Here is a 19,680-nt window from a genome sequence, read left to right on the forward strand (position 1 = left end):
CTGCTTCACATCGAGGAACACTTACACATCACTCATTCCTGTAAGTGATGCACATTATTGTCGTTTTCACCACTTTCACTTGTATCTTATATGAATTACTTTTCTTTTACGTCTATTTATTGCTGATATATTGTGTATTGTCTGTGCATACTATTCTACACAGTCTGCATTCCTTTACAAATAACAACATACTGAAGGTTGTTGTAATACCAGAGTATTCTCGTGTTATCATTCAGGGAAGAGCATTGTGCTGTTAAAGTAGCACTTACACTGTAGTACACTGTTTATCATTTGTGGTACATTTTTGTGTTTTATTGTTCTTTATTGATATTTCTCTGATGACATTCAACAGTGATGTCTGTCTTTGTCCAGTAGTGGGCAGCGTTGACAGGGTCCTGAACAAACTGGATCACTGAACAAACACACACGTTCAACATGTGTAGGTCATGAGACGTGTTTAAATACAGGAAAGCAGCAGCTCGTCAAACTATAACAACACGGACGTGCTTCTCTGTGCTTTTCAGGATCAAGTCCAGATGTGGAGCCAGCTGTGGTGCCCAACCTGTCTCTGCAGGTGGAACAGGAAAGAACATAGAACTGAGCTAAACTGCTTCAATCTGTCAAGTGTGAAGTTTATTTCTAATACTTAAAGCACAGATGTGGTGGAAAATAATCTGCACCTCTACGATTGAGGCTTTACATGGTTCTCTCTCTCTCTCTCTCTCTCTCTCTCTCTCTCTCTCTCTCTCTCTCTCTCAATCAATCAATCAATCAATCAATCTATCCACCTAGATTTCTTTCAGCAGAAAAAAAAGGGCGTGTCGACAATGTTGTTTCTGTTTATTTAGAATAAACGAGGCAGCATTGCAGCACCAGTTAGGCAGAAACATTCAGACATCACTTTAGAGATTTCATGGTTACAGCTTTTGTTTTTTACACCTTCAGCTTATTCTCCTGTTATTAGAGGCAAAAAAATGAACGTGAGCACCATTTATATATCGATAACACGGACAACTGAAGTTGACTGAAGCAGGTTCAGCTCAAGAGTGACACAGACTTTCTGACCAGTTTTCTAAATCTGCTCCGTGTGAAAACCCTTTCTGTTAAAATGCTTGTATCGAGCAGCGTGGAGTTGTGATAATTTAACTCAGACTGAATCATCTTGTTTGTCAGATGAGCTACATTTGTCCCCAGATGACACATTCATGCAAAAACAAACATAGAAATTCATGAAAAGCTTGTGTAATCACAACAGTGGTAGATATTTGTTGCATGCCTCACATTTCACTCTCTGTTGGTTTATTGATAGGTGGCGTTTAAAAGCTGTCCAAGGTTTCCTTCCTTGTTGTGTGGAGAATCGGTTAAAAACTAAAATTTTTGCTCAAATGACTGAACTCGATTGAACTCGTTGTGGTGTGGCGGTCGGGATCCGCTGGCTCGACACAACCCACAGCTTTTCCAAATCCCTCACAACTGACACAACCCACACTCTCATATGGCATTTATTCTCATAATCAGAAATTTTAATTCACATTTGGGTTTTATTCAAAGATGCAGCTGGGATGTCTCCCATTTGTCTCTAAAGCCTTCCAGATTATGCAGAAATTTGAATAGCGTGCTTTGCAGAATGAGCAACAGAAACACATGGTCTTGGTTTTTCTCTGCTGACCAGCGTTCAGGTTTAGAGGGTTTGTCCAAGTGTGAGAATGAGAACGAGCGCTCGACGCCAAAACTGGAACGTTTCCAAACATCCTGTGAGATTTATGATAAAAACAACTTTGGTGCACAGCCTGCTTTCTCTTCTTCTGCGTCACCACCAACACCCTCTGCTCCTTCCTTTTCAGAATATATATTAGACAGAGAGAGGATAGAGAAAAAATAAATGCAGGTATTTCTTTGGCGCTGCACTGTGGGTGCATCGGTCTCCGGAGAGGCCACAGAATAAAGCAGAAGAGGAGGTAGCCGCTGTGGGTGAAGTGAGAAGGTGAGATGTGGTCCTGCTTCAGGTGAGATGAGAGCAGATCGACTGGGCTGACGTCTGAGGTCGTGTTATGGTCGTCGCTGAGGCTGAGGTCATGGTTGATCTGAATGAGGATATATAAAAAAAAAAGACAAACATAAGGTTTTGGTCTCAGGGGAGATAACGATTTATTTTTTTCCAACACCATGAAAAACGTACTTCATCCCAGGTGCTTGTGCTGAAGTTTTTCGAAGCCTACTGCACTGTTAGAGCTGGTACCTGTCAGTCAATGAAACACATCCTCACGTCAGGCAGCTCGACCCGGTGATTGTGTTTTTAAGCTAAGTGTCTTTTTAAGTGTTTTTTAAGTTGTTCTCATTACCTCACTTACCTAAGTAGTCCTTGTAGTCCTTGAAGTATTTGTGCCTCAGGCCCCGACCGTCTGTGAAGGAAAGGAGACAAAACAAAAAGATCGGATCTGTATATTCCACATTTTGTATTTTGAATTCTTGCTTGTTATTCTGGTAATAAAAAAATCATAAGGTTCATATTTCTGTCCCTTGGTGCTATTTTTTATTTATTTGGAGAGTGGTTCCATTAAATCAGATGGACTGGACTGAGGATAGGAGATGATGTCACAACCGCTCAGCTGTAACCGGGGGTGCCGGGGCCTTACCGGAGTTCCCACGCTGCTTGATGCACTGACCCCGGTTGGGGATACCGGCGGCGGGGTTACCCGGGTTGATGATGTGGCACTCGTAGCCGGTGGGGCAGTGAAGGGGCTCGTCTCCATCCTCAGTGGTGCTGCAGGCCTCGGCTGGTGGAAACATTAAATACACACTGGGCATTAGAGGAAACCACAGACGTCAACTACAGCTTGTTGTTTACTTACAACTTCTTTAAACCTGCAGATTTTTTACCTTTTAAATAGAATGCCATCATGCAGATTTGAGTTTAAGCATTTTGACACACGTTTTCTATTATCTAGCACTTATTAGTGAACAGGTATACACAACAACTACACAACAGATTTCCATAAAAGTTTGTGGAGGGGTGGGACATAACTCTCGGAGGAACCCATTAAACTTTAGGAGAGGATTAGGAATTCTTTCTTTCCTCTTTCTTCAACATAGTGAGATGGGCTTTTATCCTCGTATGTAGTTGCTGATGTTTTTCATTTCTGAATGCTTAATTGGACTGGAATAAATACTGGGAGACTTAAAAACACCCAAAAGAACCGGGAAACAGACACACAACAGGAGCTTAGAGAGAAAGAAAATGGTTTTGCTCATATTCACTGGAAGGGTGCTCTGAGAGCTCATCCCTCCGCCAAGGCTAATGGCCCATCGCCATGTTGAAGAAAAAATAAAGAATTGAATGGGTTCTTCCCTGACCCGTATCACATCTCTCTACTAAGTTTTGTGTTATTCCGTCCAGAAGCTTTAGTGTAATGCAGCCAACAGACAAAAAAGCAACGCTGATGAAAACAGAACCTACTTGGAGGTAATTAAAGAAAAGGGTTGGATTTACCTGATGAAAGCATTTCATTTAAAAGCTAAGATGCAGTTGTTGTTGGAGTTTTGAGTTTTTTTCTACGTCCTGCACATTATAAAATGTTTTCTACGACTTCAGTGACGAGTTCTCACCTTGCAGAACCTCTTCAGGGCCGTCTAGCAGCCAGCCGTTACCCCCAACCACCGAGGCTTGGGCTGCACCAGCCAGTCCAGCACTGTTCAGAACACACACACACACACACACACACACACACACACACACACACACACACACACACACACACACACACACACACACACACACGTAAAGACGTTAAAGATGATCTCTTTTCTGAGCTATTAAAATATTAAATAACAGTATTTCCTGAGAGTTCTGCAGCAGAATCGAAAAACGTCTTATTGTAATTTCACCTGTTAAAAGGCCTCGGCTGAACTACTCTGGGTCTTTTTTCAGTCTATACTTCACTCAGCTTCCATGCAGCCTCTACAAATTATAGATTGTTTGAAATTTGTATAGTTTGACAGCTTTGAAAGTTTTAAAGTCTCTAAACTCTGTGTGTGCAAAGAATTTTAACACAGAATTGGTTCAGACTTGTGACCACCATAGGTCTTTAGATTCCCTGTTTATGCAGGAAAATAGTTGAGGCAATGAATATAAATCTTTCTCTCTTGTCCTTGATTTATCTTTTAAAGACCTGGTTTACAACCGACTTATCTTTATGGGTTATTTTCAGGCCTGTGCACAAAAATGGGGACGCCTGGCAAAAGGTTAAAGGTTAGGTTCCCCTATAGCTGCTCAGCTCGGACATAAATCCATTTTTGTCTGTTGCTTCTGCCGACCTGGTGGAGGCTGAACAGACTCCAGGCAGGCGTAGATGCAGCCGTTGTAGCAGCAGCGTTTATGGCGCTCGCACTCTGAGTCCGAGCGGCAGCCCGGCACCTCGCAGGCTCGCTCCGGCAGCATTTGGGGCGGCGGAGGACACCGGTCGTTCTTCTGGTGCTGTGTGGACTGGGGGTGGTTGGGGTACTCGTAATCCTGACAGACAAAGAAGTGAATTAAGTTTATTAATAGGATAAAATATTTGAGATTCATCATCTGGTCTTCAAGTGGGTCCTGTACACAAAGAAAAACACTGAAATACACTCAAACAGAAGCTCTCCCATGAAAGATGTCTGTGGTATGAAGGAGTATGTGAGGTGGTTTTACTCCGATCCTAAATAATATCAATGATTATTCTGGGTCCATCAAAATCTGAGACTTGCTCCTGTGCCTCATGGATTGATTTTGATTTGAGAGATTAGAGTTTAGAGAAATAACATTTGTGAAAGAGAAATTAAACGTCTCGTTTGATTCTGAACAAAAAAGCTACTTCACCATTAAAACAGGCACAGCAAAGTTAGGAGATATTTTGGATATTCGTATTGTTTTTGTTATTTAATTTCTGCATCTTGTTGTGTGTTAGAAACATCATCAACTCCCCAGACTCTCTGCAGACTTTAAACTAGAACACTTCCGGAGAACGTCCAGGTTCAGTGCCTGTCTGAAAGCAGCTTGTCTGTAGTGGCTGATCAGTATTTAACACACAGGAGTTTGAGATTGCACTTCTCACCCATCAGAGGGCAGCATCGGACTCTGGGTGATCCCTTTACATCCCAGCACAGCAGCAGAGAAACTAACAGTTTATGCTTTACTGTGCATTCTCACGTCTCGACCTGGATTGGGAAGGTGATTCACCGTGGGAACGAACACTTCCCCCGTGAGTGTGTGAGGGGGAAAAACAGGCCACGGGACCCTGAGCTAAGCAAAGACACACTTCACACACTAGAGCAGCAGTGTGCACACACACACACGCACACACACACACTTCTCCACTGTTGCTGGCACGTTCTGCTCTTGCACGCATCACAGCATCGGCATCTAGTTTCAACACAAAGCTGCAGCTCATTATTGATTCTCGCTCACTTGAGCCGGATTTGTGGGTTCATTCATTTTTCACACGACCATGCATCAAATATCACGAGTTCCTGGCCCGTTCATTGTCCCGGGCTGTGTACACATGGGAGATATTACAGCGAGAAGCACATCTGACCTCCACTAAACATTAGGCCCGAATGTTTTCTCTTCCGCTGTGTTTTGCTTTCCTGTGCGATCGAGTTCCCAATTTATTCCACTTCTTTCCACCGACTGCTGCGAAACAAGCAGATACTGTGCTGGTCTGTCAGTTCCACAGCAGAGGGACATAACAAGAGGGACAATATGAGGATATTTCAATCGCAGGCTGTCGCAGAATCAACTTTGAACTCCTAACTTTGAGCTGCACAGGATGTCATCAAATCCTGTTCATTCCTCAACAACTACTTTGTCGAAGTTCAACATCATTTGTTTTCCAGCAGTAAAACAAATGTTGTTGTTTGTTTGTCACGTTCCTGGTTTAATGATCACACTGCCTTTGTTATCCCGTCTTTAAACTGAAACTTTGTGGTTACGCTTGTTTGTCAGTAACACAGCATGTGTTCTCAGCCGTTTGACAAACAGCTCTGGCGGAAACACAAATCTCATTTTTCTTTCTGATTTCATGTCTTCATGTGAATTTCCCAGACTCCCCAGTTTCAGGGATTCATCCTGCGTCTGTATCAGGGTGTTCCACAGAGAAATGGGTGTTTCTTCCTTTCTCTCTACACTAGATTAGTAATTAGATAATCAGCTTGTGGTTTGCACACGATCATTAAAACTGTGCTGTTTATTTGGCAGGCCGACCGAACGCTCTCACAAACCACCCGGAAAAATGAAAACAAATGTTTGGCGGTGACGGTGGTATCACACACACTGTATGTGTGTTCACTTTAAACACCCATTAATTTGTTCTGGCAGCTGCCAGCTTAGTGGGTGGAGGGTTATTTAGGGGGAGGGAGGGTGGAGGGAACAATGTCTGGCTCTGGCAGTCAAAGCTTGTAAAAGTTACTGTGAGTTCTGCATTTTACTGCAAGTAATGGAGGATTTGAGGATGAGGCTCAGTATTTGTGCTCAGACCAGTGATGTTTTGGGTAATTTCTTAAATATGTCTGTAACTCTGAGATTGTTTTAAGAGATTTGTTTTTATTTAAAACTGCAGCATCCATATTTATTAAGTAAAGTAAAAAGGTTTCACTTATATTGACGATTCCCCTTTTGCTCTAGGGAGCCTCTGGGCTCATTCATTTGGTTTAAGAACCTGCAACTCACTGGAGGAGGCATGGAGACCAAAATGGAGCTAAAAGGAGAATAAATATTGAACCTACAATCACCAGCTGGTAAGAAACATGACTCCAGATGAACAGGAACGTCGCTCTGTGTCTGGTTGATGAAACAACAATATTTCGATGCAATCTTCGCACGCAAGTCCAATATTCTCACATACTCAGACTGGATATTTCCTCTCTTTTATTGGAGGATGATCGAACTGATGCCAAAGAGCTGGAATGTCTGGAACATCAGACGCTCCGAGTGAAAAAGTGAAGCAGCCGTTCATGCGGAAAGTAATGCGGAAATAAATGTTGTTGTTGTTTTTGTCTGTGGGAACTGAGCAGAAATCTACTCCAGTGTGAAAATATCACTTCAAGGTCAAAAGGCTCATAAGTTCTAAAGGAGACATTTTCAGTTTTACTTTCCTCTAGTGGGTTGTATAGATTTTATTTGTGAATGTTGAAAGTTTTGAAAAGTTAAAAATCAAAAGTTTGCAAAAGCACTTGAGATTAGCTTAATGCACGACTCTGGACGCTCCTAACAAAGCCAGGTGAAGCGAGAGCGATGGCCGACATTTCCTACACGTGCTGGAAGCAGTTGACCAATCACAACAGTTAGCCAATCAGAGGAGACTGGGCTTAAAGCGACGGGAGCTAAAACCAAGTGTTTCAGACAGAGGCTGAAAAGAGGCGCTGCAGCAATGGACAGTTTGAGGAAAGTGATGTGTTTTCTTAAAATCAGAGAAAGTAAACATTTTCAAGTAATAACACAAATTTAAATTATAAACAAGATTAGAGATTATATCAAAATACCACACATAGTACACTTTCCTCCCCTTCATTCATGTGGTTCACGGTGTCTCCTGCTCCTCTGAAATCTATGAATGAGTCCCACAAAGTCTGCTGTGATTGGATAATGACATAATGACCACGGCTGTCTCATATCCGATCTGTTCCCAACGTCTCCTGCAAATGTCTCCGACAAAAAGGTCAAGTGTGCCCTTCCTGTTTATGTGAGTGTGAGAGTGTGAGTGTGCATGTGTTCACTCATGTGTACACATGACTTTGCAGAGGTGTGTGTCCGCTCCTCAGTGTAACTGCTTCGCTCTCTGGGCTCCGCCGAGGGCTGCGTCACCAGCGCTATCACACAAACATCTCTCTGATGTTCCACATTGTTTATTTACACTCCCGTCTGCCATGCTGCTCTCCCGTCGAGACGCTGCCAGCGGGCCCATGTGTGATGTTCATGTCTGTCTGTGGGCACGTTCCCCCCCCCACTCTCTGTCTGTCTGTCTCTGTCTGCAACGCTGTCACCATCCCGCCTTGTTTATAATCTCTCCTTGATTTTTTTCCCGTGCCTTTCTTCCGATCTCTTTGGTCTGACATGATAGTGTCTGCATAATGATTTATCAGTCAGTCGATCTGTCCTTGTCTGTTGCTCTCTGGTTTACGGGGAGTTTGTGGGGAGAAGCCACAGGAGAGACCCTGTAACTGCTCTGAGATCAGGCCATTCATGAGTCCAGGCAGTGATCTCAGAAAGATACGGGGCTTCCTTTGTGCAAGGACACAAACACACCCAGTCTCTGACATATGCCCTTACATTACTGCAAGGTCAAGGTTGTGCACACGTACATAGACAAGGCAGAGCTGTGTTCTTTCATACGAGTGTCAGCTCAAACGCAACAGATTTCCCGCTAAATGAAGTAGCTCACAGGACACATCTGGTTAGCTTTCGAATTGTCAGGACTCATTTCCTGTCTCCACGCTCGGTTTTGACAGAAAGATCGACAGACGCGTAGAGGCATAGAGATGCAGCGGGCTCGGCTGCGAGGCAAACAGACGTCCTGTAAATCAGCCGGAGATGAAAGTTTCCGATGACTGACAGTGAGAGATGCTGACAGACGAACAGGCAGATGCACGGCGGGGAAAAGCAATCGTTGGAATGAAGACATGCTGGAAGAGAGGTGATGTCTCACCTTGAGAATCTGACAAACAGAGGGAGCTCATATGACGTGTGGTTCACACACCTGGAGAGAAACTGAGAAACATGACCGTAGCTAATTTTAGCTACATCTCCGTCATAGCCACAGGTAGCAGTGACGACCACGATAATCTCATCTACTGTATCACACATATATGTTGTCTGCTTGTAGTGATGCAGCATTGAACGCATGTAAGAATACAGACGACATGACACCTCCACAAAGGTGAAGCCATAGTGTCTTGATCGCCCCCTGGTGGTTGGCCAAAATCTCTAGCTGTACGATAACTATGAATAGATTTTTATTTAAGAACATTCGTCTCTCTACTTAATAACAGAGTGATGGATGTAAACACGACGGTGGTCTCAAATTCTGTTTGATAGATTTGCAATAAATCTCATGTTGTTAAAGATGATGTAACACACTCTCACTTGGTTTATGAGTGTGTGTGTACTTGTTTTTATCCTAATGAAGTAAAACATCATTTCTGAATTCCTAGTTAGAGGAAGAGGTAACATGTGAATAGTGATTAGTTCAAGGTTGGGGATAAGGTTTGGTTTAGGCTGTCCACAATGAGCAGAAGTCAATACAAAGTTCTTATAAGGACAGCTGCACAAACCTGTGTGTGTGTCTGTGTGTGTGTGTCTGTGTGTGTGTGTGTGTGTGTGTGTGTGTGTGTGTGTGTGTGTGTGTGTGTGTGTGTGTGTGTGTGTGTGTGTGTGTGTGTGTGTGTGTGTGTCTCCAGCAGGTCAAACTTCTCCAGTGTGAGTCCAGTAATGTGCAGCTGACCACATCATCTGACTGGGATTAGTCCACTGGATTGCACCGGCTCACAAACCTATTGCTTGCAGGTTTCTATTGTGTTGCTCAACATTTTCTTAAATGAAAAAACGATTAAAAAACAAATGTCTCCCGGCCGACACAGTTGCTATCTCAGATTTTAGCTTCCTGCAGTTTTCCATCATCTTTAAAAGTCATCACTGTCAGTGTAGCTTCCTTCAGTGAGATAAATTCATGAATGAGGCAACAACTGTACAATCTGCAGCAACAAGAATAAACTTATTCCATCGGGCTCCCAGTGGTTTTCCATGTAAACAAAACTTGTCAGGAGCTTCGACTGCATCGTCCCACTCACTGAACTAAAACTTGGCCGAATGTTCGTCATCATTGCAATTCTGTTTGGAGTTCTTAAAAGTTTCCTTTATGAATATCGGAGATAAACACTGATTTCCAATGTTTACAAGTCTTTTTAACAGTTTTGCATTATTCTTGAATCTGTCGGGTCTGATTCTGGCAGTTTTAAATTGCAGATTATTATTCAATTAGAAACGCCACAGTTACATTGTGCAAGAACAGGCGCTTGGGGCACAGAGTGGAAATGAAAGAGGCCATTCCCCCTGTTACAAGTCAGTGTACCATCAAAATGGTTTCTGAGGCTGTTTTCCTTAAAGGTAAAAACTGTTGCATAAAGTTGCTTTAAAGTCACCCCGCGAGTGAATTCACTATTTTCTGTGATTCCCTTAGAATTAATCGGAATCCCCCCCGAAAATGTCTGGGTTTTGAATGCTGGCGTGAAGAGGTCTTTACACAGACAACTCCTGCCAAGTCTGGATTTGTCACACATTCCCAGGATTTGTCAACTCTTAGTCTTAAAGGCTGCAAACTCTCAGGTCCTACATTAAGTAGTGAAGGCTGTGTAATTCACTTCAATTCAATATGTGCTTATTCCTAACCGCTACAGTCAAATAGTCATGTCTAATCCCAGTCGATTTAATTAACGACACAAAACGTTGCCTTGTCTGTAATTTAAAAGCACCGGGGGTCATAACGTTTGGTAAACTAATTATTTCTATAAACCTACAAATTTCCCCTCAGCCTCAAAGCAGCGTAAGAAACTCTTTTGTCTCATGCAGCAGCCGAGCAGAGCCGGAGCAGGAAGTAGGTGTGTGTGTGTGAGCATCTGCAGGGCCCCTGTCTTCAGACCAGGTGGTGTGAGAACAGCCCACGTCACATCAAATCAATGAAACTCTAGAGATACATGATGGTCGCCTCACACACTCTGTGCACACTGACACGCCCTGACAGGTCTGAGCTGGAGTGTGTTACAGCCGCCGGAGACTAAGTCATCCAGTGTGTGTGGGGGACACAGCAGCTTGGGGCATTCATCTGAGGCATGTTTCTTTTGATTGCAAACTTCCCTCTGACGCCTACTTCATACAACTAAATCCCCGTATTACATGTTTTGTGTTGTTTGACATTTTCTCTGTCAAACACAAAAAAGGAAATTAGGAAAGTGCTGCTGGTGACCTTTGACCCTTGTGGCCGGGGCGAGGTCTGGATAAGGTGGACATGGCTCTGATCCCTAAACCACCAACCAGAAACCTGCACTGCAAAGAACTTGACTTTAAAATCTGATGAAAGAGGTTAAAAGCAAACCTGCTGAAAAATGGAGGCAAACATTTGATAAGAAAACAAGATTTCTTTGGATCGTAAAGAATAAATGATCAAGTGGACAAAGCAGGAAATTACCACAGACCCAAAGATTCCTGAAAAGACCCAATTTCTCTACGTTAAAAATGTCTTTCAATTTGGTTAACTTAAGATTTTGGGGGGAATTTGTAGCCTATTTTATATTGTGCTCATATGATGCATATTCCTAAAATGGTTGCGTTTAAACAAATTACTGCAAAATAACTGAATATTAAGTATAATCCATCCACCCATTATCTATAGAGTGGATGGAGCAAATGGGGGATACTCAAATGAAGTATTCAGTTAAAATATCTAAAAGTTAATACAACATTAATGATTGTCGTCCATCTGGCAGCAGAATTCCTCAAAAACGACTTCTCTGATTTTCATTAAATTTTGTGGAGGGGTGGGGCATGACCCGAGAAAGACCCCATTCAATCATTGAGCGTAAAGGGATGAACTGAATATTTTCCTCTTTCTTTAACATTGTAAGATTGGGCGTTTCTGAAACATACACAGACGCAGATTGTCATGACTCGTGCAAACATTTTGGCCAAAATTACAGTCAAGAGCAGATGTTGTTTCTCTTCATTTGTACTGTTGTAGCTTTCACATTATATTTTGACTTATATGTTTAACATTTCTACAATGTTATCAAGCACAAGCAGAGCTAAATATCAAATGAGATCAAATGAAAGTGGTTGAAAGAGGTCACTGATCTCTTTCATGTGTTCTTTTGAATTACGAGCTCTTGGGGGTTTCCACATCTGCAGATTATTTAAGGTAACAGATCCACAAAGTCTCTAATCAAGCATTTGGGGTATTTCCACATTGTCTTTATGTTGATGAGGAAACCTGAGCATCAGCCCTCGTCGAGAAGTTTTTACTAATTTGAATTCAATGCGTGTTAATGTACATGAATCTGGTGAAATCGTCCATATTCAAAGAACAAATGAAAGCAGGTAGTGAGCATGCTGGTGGTCTGGGTTGGTCGCAAATTGTTGACATTTGCTCCATAGTGCAACTGCCTACGTGGAATATGCAGTGACTGTAATTTATCCTTCTGCACATCTGCGGTGATATGAATGAGGCTGAGGGTGTGTGTGTGTGTGTGTGCATGTGTATGTGTATGTGTATGTGTATGTGTATGTGTATGTGTATGTGTATGTGTATGTGTATGTGTATGTGTATGTGTATGTGTATGTGTATGTGTGCATGTGTGGGAGCTGGATAAGAAAAAATGAAAGATGGAAAGATGCAGAGATGAAAAGGTTCAGAGGGAAAGCGACAAGCTCCATACGCACGGCCGTGTCAGCATGTTCCAATTACAGCAGCTTTGAAGCAGAGTCCAGCGAGACGGTGCTTTTGGCCCATCCTGGGAGCACGAGGAGACGGGAGAAGAGGGAATTTGAAAGAGGGAAAACATGGGGTGATATACTGAGAGAGAGAGAGGGGGGGAGAGAGAGGGTGAAAGGGTAACTCCATCATACGAGAGAGAGCGGAGATAAAGGCTGAGAGCGAGAGAGAAGGGTGGAAAAGGGCAGAACTCATGAGAGAGAGCATGAGGGGGGGAAACGGGCAGGAGAAGGCAGCACGCTACATCGAGCCCTTGTTAGAAATGATCAATCAGCCACATTGAGCCGAGTTAACAAGCAGGGGCCCGGTCTGCAAGTTCAGTTCCTGCCCTAATTATCCACCGCAAATAAACACAGACCGGGGCCGTACGTCCAGTGTGCTGCTCGGTTACTCATATGGAAACCTGGAAAATCATTGATTTAATCCGACCTGTTGCACACTACAACTCTGGCTCCTCGTCAAATTAAAAAAACAACAAAAAACTTCTCCTGTCCATGTGGATTTTTCCTGTTTCTCACCCAAACTGTTATCGACAGTTACGATCCTCTTCACGCAATCGAAGGACAGACAGAAGATAATCATCCAATTAAAAGTGCTACGAGGAAACTGTACAACTGCATCAAAATGATCCCCCGGCTACATGTCGGCCTTGTATCTTTTTAACAAAGCTTTTAAAGTGATCTAAAGTTTTGCTTGTAAAATCTTAGTCTGCATATTAAAAAAAAACTGGATTTCTGAGGTAGGAAAAAGTTGCGTAAAGTGAAGTAAAATTACAGATGTTCCGATATGATGCCAATAACTGGACTGAGTACTGAGGCAATACCAAAAAAACATATTGACAAATTGTATAACATATTTAAACAGCTGTATGTTACTGACCCTGTGATGATTGCATGATTAAACCATCTCGTATTCGTGATGGTTCTTCAAATTCTTCCTGAGATTGTTCTGTCATACTTGGCAACACGAGTCCCACCCCCCCCTCGAAACTAGAGTCTTGCATACGATACATGTCACTGTTTATTAAATGATATCAGTGCATAGATTTGTGTATTCGGCCAAAGCTCGGCCGAGCGTTCTCTGCAGTATCAGAGGCATTTCTGATTGCTATCGGAACATCTCCAGGCAAAATACAAGTTCCTCAAAATCGCACTAAAACATATATATCTGTGCTAGATATGAGGCTACAGCTAGCTACTGGCTAACTTATCTTAAAGGCTGGAGATAGGAAAACAGATGGTCTGTTTGGATTTTGTTAATTACGGTTAAAAAGTGGGGTATAAAAGAGTAGCACAAATAAATATTTGGCTCAAAACTCCCATAAAACAGCAACTTTTTATTTACACACTTTACTTTCATAAAGATTAAAGATTAAAGAAAAGATAACATTGTATTTTATAAGCGTTTGATGGGTTGGTAGGTTAAATCTCTTGCTATTAGGCAGAGCCCTGGTTCCACTTTTTTTCCAGTCTTTATGCTAAGCTATCTAGCGATGATCAATATAAGATTGAGCGTCAATGCTCTCAACTAAAGTACAGCACCTGAGTGAATGCATTACGTGATTTACGCCAGTTTTCTTTCCATCGTGGAACTTCCACACTTCGGTCGTCAGCTCGACTCGACCAACTCTCACCTCGGCCACAAAACTGCTCCCACAGTGTGAAACCAGCTCTGTGACAGAGCCGCTATTGTACTGAACCACATCCACTTTCGAGGCCGTGACAGCCACAAGAAAAAGATGCAGGAGAAAGCCACACACACACACACACTCATCATAAAGTGCACATGTCCTTAAAGGTGAGGTTACAGCAGCCCCACCTTTTGGTTGAGTCCTCTTTTCCTGATTCTTCTGGCATCACTTCCTGTGGACAGGACCAACAGGGACAGCAGCAGCAGCAGCAGCATGGTCTCTGTCCTGCACCCCCAACTTCAAACTCTCTTCCTTCTCCTCCCTTCCTGTCTTCCAGAGGTATTCCTTCTTCTTATCCCGAGTTAGTTTCTCCTCCGCTTCTTTCCCGGTCCTTTTTTTCTCCAGCTGAGGCAGTAACTCTCCCCGGTGCTCATGTGCAGCCAGAGATTACACAAGCCCTCTCTCTCTCTCACTTTCAACAGGACCTGCCTTTATATCTGCCTGAGGAAAAGTGCAGGGCCGAATGACAGAGTTAGAGGGAAGGAAGGGAAAGTACAGAGAGGACGAATGCAGGGCAGTGTGGTGAAGGGCAGGGGGTGGGGGTGGGGGGGTGAAGAAATGAAGAGGAGAAAAGTTAATGGAGCGAAAGAAGGAGGGAAGGGGAGAAACGGCAGCTGTTTGTGCATCAGTTCCTCAGAGCTGGAGCTGTCTGCTGGCATGGCGTGCGCACATGTCTCTCCGGAGGGGGTAGAGGGGCGTGAGGGAGGGGAAGCATTAGAGAGGGCAGACTGTGAGCGAGACCTCCCCCCTTGTCCCCCCTTGTTGCATCCCACGGCACATCTGCAGGGATCTCTGCAGGAGTTTTGGCCATCGTGTGTTTGGCACAAGTTTCATATTCTAATGGCTTCGCTTCACATGTTCTCTTGGTGTGTTGGGAAAAAAAACACAAGTAACCGGGGGTTTGAAAAATATTTGACTGCTCGCCCAGAGGTCGACCCTGTGCTGCATGCAGTGTCCGACGTCCCTGTTTACATTCCAGATGAATATGAAGGATTTAAAACAACACGGCGTGACTGGGAAGACTGGGACGCACCTGAATGTGTGTGTCCATGTGTGTGAACTCCTCTGTCTGTATGTTTGCAGAGGATGCAGTGTGATTTCAGTGCCACTGACCCTTGCATGTGGTGTGTTTCCCTCTCTCTCTCTCTCTCTCTCTCTCTCAGTGTGTCTCCCCCCTCCTCTCACCCCCTGCCACCTTACCACCAAACCTTCCTCTGCTTCCCCTCCCTCCATTCCCCGGTGTCTTGCATTGAGAGGGAGAAAGAATGCCAAGCCCGCACAAATCTCAGTCATTATTAGTTTTACAGGAGCAGGGCTTATGTCACTGGGAGGCCCCGGCTTCACTTACACAAAAGGCAGAGCAAAGAGAGAGTGAGAGAAAAGGGAGAGAGGAAACAGGGGGGTGGGGGGGTGGGGGGGTGTAGAGGAATTGGGTAAAAAGAAAGACTGGGGTTATTCAGCAGTTTAGCAGATGCAGAGGTGCGTTAAATACTTTGGAAATGACCCATTTAGCAACTTCCCATTACTGGTGATTTGCCTGTCAAGCCTCTGCACATAATACATTGATAATGGTTGGAAATCTCCCACTTGGAATTCTCTGTATGTTTGACAAAGACGGAACAAATGTTTCTAACTGGTGACAAATGTTTCTAACTGGTGACTTTACTGCAGTCAGCTGATTTTTATCATCTGCAGTAAACAAACAGCAGCATTTTGTGTTTAAAATGTCTCAACAGCTAATTTTTTAATGGCGAATGTATCTGGATGATGAGTTTTGTTGGGGTTCTTGATCCCATGTTACAGCAGAGAAAAATGCATTGTTCAACTTTTGCAATAGCGATCATCGTTTGCAGTTGCATAGCTTTGTTGTCTGTGCCCGTTCTAAACCTGCCTGTTTGGAATGCTCTGTTTGTTTGGCCTGTGGTGATGCTGGCTGCAGCTTTTCTTTCTGAAACAGTCAAAGTGACCTGCAGTAATTGAGCCGCAGCAAGTAAAGAATCCACACTGCTACTTATGTGCATATAGACCATGTGATCATATTGATTAGGACCTTCTTGCATAGTCAACAATGTGTTTGACATCTAGAAATGACGTGAATTTATTGAAGACACGGTGTCATTCACCATGAGAGAGGAAACATCCATTACCGCATCTATTAGAACCAGTACAGCTGCAAAAATTTTAAACAGGCGTGGTTTTGTGGAATATGGAATAATCAAATCGGTATTCAGCTCTGTCTCTTATCATAAACTACGCCACGCCCCGAACTGTCTTAATTTCTTACAGAACAAAATGCAGCTGCACAGTTTCTCACAGAAGACACTGTGCTGATATTCCCACACATCGACCGTGTCCTGCTTCCTCTGAACATCAGGAATGTTCTGTGTACATGAAATAAAGTAAACAGCTGCATTTATGAGGAAAATAGGGTTTGAAACGTTCAGACACCCCGCCCATTAAAACACACACTGTATTGTAACTCCCTGCACGTGAAGTGATGTACAAACAGCGAAACAGGATGTGACATTCGGTCTTGACACAGCATCTATTTGTGCACTTATGAATGAGAGGAAAGTGTGAAATCCAGAAATCCTATTTAAGATTCCATACACAAAAATTCCTCTCATCTGCGATGCACTTTCGAGTGTCAGCGAGTCTCAGGGAGCAGCTCTGACACGTTTCCACTCTCTGATGGTCAAGATTAATTCCTGCTTCATGGTGTAATACTTGGTGGTTGTGCAGACACGTGTGCGGCTGAGTGGTCTCTCGGCAGCCCCTCTTCCACATGTGACGATTACACGAGCACAGTAAGTATGATTTCATAAATCGAACAGGGAACCCCTCACAAACAGTTCATAATGAAGTTCAGCCCGTGCATCTGGATTGAATATGTGAGTTTAGACGACAAACAGAAATGTAATCACATTCGTTTGTGTGGACAGTCTGTGGGTTTTGTCTGTGTAATGTATCCAAAACATGTATTCGGTGTGTATGTATGTACTATATAAACTTACTGTGTGTGTATCTATGTGAGCTTCGATTGATAAAAGTCACTCCTGTAATTTATTTCTGTCTGAAATGGGAAAGTAGAACATCTACGTATCAGAAATGCAAATGGCTGCCCATGCTGACATGTGATCCAATATTAAGCAGATATACTATTCACCATGTTAATCATAGTTAAGCAAGTTAGCATGCTAGCTAGCCTCCAAGTAAAGTAACTAGCCTACGTAAGCTCATGTTTTCGACAAGTGACGAACGTGATATGCTTAGGCCAGAGATATACTTGCTGTTTAAACACGCGTTCGCATAGACAACCGGCTGCGTAGTTGTTCACATACTTGCCGATGTACTACGCGTGTTACTGGAGGATACCACTGGAGGGCACATCGGAGAAATCAGACATTATAGAACTTCTGAATTTGCATGATTTAAAAAATAAACATGGCGACACTCGAGGAGGTTGCTATATACTAACATTTTCATGAGATATATTACAATGAAATACAGCTAATATTACAACTTACCATCCACCAAAAAATAAACCTCCAAGGTCTCCAACGTTTCTGAAAACATCAGCATGCGTAACAACGTGTGAACTCTCAGCTGTCAGGACATTTGTTTCTGTCGGAGGTTGTTTTTAAACCCATATTCTTTGCCTCATTTGAAAAATAAACATAGACAAGCGATAAAAAATGGATTTTTATGCTTTAACAGCCTCTCCTCTAAGCTTTCGTTAGGTGAAACCCGACAGGCGACATTCAAACATTTGCTAATCAACACTAAACCCAGCTGAACAGTTTAATAGGAATTTGGTCATAAACTATTGGACAAATTAAAGTTTTTACCTAATTATGCTGCTAAACCCTGAGGGGAACATGAACATCTGAACCAAATTTGTTGACAACGTTGACATATTTCAGTCTAGACCAAAGCAATGGACAGAAACACAGCGCTAGTGGGGCTAAAAACGAGCTAACCAGGTGAACAGCTTTTATCACTTTGTCACGTTAATGTTTATTAGCACGACGCTCTGGTGGGCCGCTCTTGTGTCAATGTGCTGATTCCTGAAACAGGAGTCTGTCAAAGCCATTCATTCCAAATCAGAACTGTCAGCCGGGGTCAGAGTTCAGTATGCGGGGGTCAGGGGTCAGGTGCGCTTGGTGCTGGATTTGGAGAAGAGTGAAAGTTGTATTCAGAGGTTGAAAACTCTCAACATGTTCACTTATAAACACACAATCCTAGATCCTGCCTGTATTTTAATGTGATTTCATAGCTCTGACCTAAAGTCTTTAAAGCACTTTGACTCACGCAGTTAATTCAAACTGAATTTTCTCGTTTTTAATGTTTTGTATTTCAACAGCAATAACAATGGTTTTTGGTTCTGTGTCACTGTCACATTTTAAAAGTTCAGCGAGCATCAGCTGCGTTCCAGCATTTGGTTTTAATGTTGGTCTGATAGAATAAAAACCTCGAGCAGCTGAGGAGGGCAAATAAATCTCTGGTTTAATGTCTGTTTTAGTCAATGACAGGATGTGCGTTTGACGTGTTTGTACAGTTTGAATGACACACACAGTATTGACGCGTATAACAAAATTGTGTTTGTGGATTTATTTGACTGTAAAGGGACAGGAAGAGCAGGACTGGCACCATCTGCTTGACTTTACTGAACTATTAACAAGACAGACCAACCAGAAGATGGAAAGTTTCCATCTGATGCTGTGAATCTACAGCTACGTCTGAAACGCGAAGTATTCTCGTCTTTCCGAGCGTTCGTGAGACGCCGGCAACACAATGGTCGTGATGAGTTAAAGTGGGACAGCTGTTTAAATATGCGGGCTGGCACCGGCTGATGGAAAAATAGGGGGGGGGGAGACGAGGAAGGTGGTGAGGGCGAAAAAGAACAGAACAGTACAGATGAAAGGAAGATGGGCAGATAAAAGGGCTGAATGACAAAAAGAAAGCTTCGTACGCAGACTAAACATCCGCCTGCTCTCTCTTCACCGTTTTCCCTGAGTGTTTATATGAATATAATGAAATTAAATGATTTGTTGTAGGGAGGATTTCATCATTGTCAGTGTTTTGGAGGCTGAATCTGCCGTCTACATTTACAGAATCAGCTCAGCTCACGTAGATCCGTCCGACTTTAAAGTAATAACCTGTTTCATCCTGGAGGTGCTGTGTGGGTCTGTTATTTACGTTAGTCATGCTCATTAAAGCCAAACCCCCTGTAGCCACACTAATCATTCCTCACGCTCTGTTTTTCTCCTCAGCAGAAGTGGTTCAAGCCTCGACCCATCTCTGCTGCATGAAGGCTCCATTCCTGTATCATTATCTTCTCTCCTCTATCGGCTCTAACCTGAACGGTAACTGTACCCTCTGTGCTGTATCCAGTAATTACTTCATTTCTGTAAATGTCCCTATCTTCCTTCCTTCTCTTCTCAGCTCTTATCTTTTCCCCTTTCCCCAGCTGTTCCTCTCCCC

At 43.1% G+C, this 19,680-nt stretch overlaps 1 protein-coding gene across 1 annotated transcript; it reads right to left on the minus strand.

The window, feature by feature from the left end:
- Positions 1-823: 823 nt before the first annotated feature.
- On the minus strand, positions 824-14,738 carry wfdc1 (WAP four-disulfide core domain 1). The gene is given in 8 exon segments (XM_035157610.2): positions 824-2,084; positions 2,180-2,239; positions 2,352-2,402; positions 2,637-2,777; positions 3,607-3,654; positions 3,657-3,689; positions 4,315-4,510; positions 14,325-14,738. Coding segments are annotated over 7 exon segments (615 nt in total). The 5' UTR covers positions 14,412-14,738; the 3' UTR covers positions 824-2,084; position 2,180.
- Positions 14,739-19,680: the final 4,942 nt, after the last annotated feature.

This window comes from Hippoglossus stenolepis, chromosome 5 (genome assembly GCF_022539355.2).
Source record: "Hippoglossus stenolepis isolate QCI-W04-F060 chromosome 5, HSTE1.2, whole genome shotgun sequence".
Classification (NCBI taxonomy): domain Eukaryota; kingdom Metazoa; phylum Chordata; class Actinopteri; order Pleuronectiformes; family Pleuronectidae; genus Hippoglossus; species Hippoglossus stenolepis.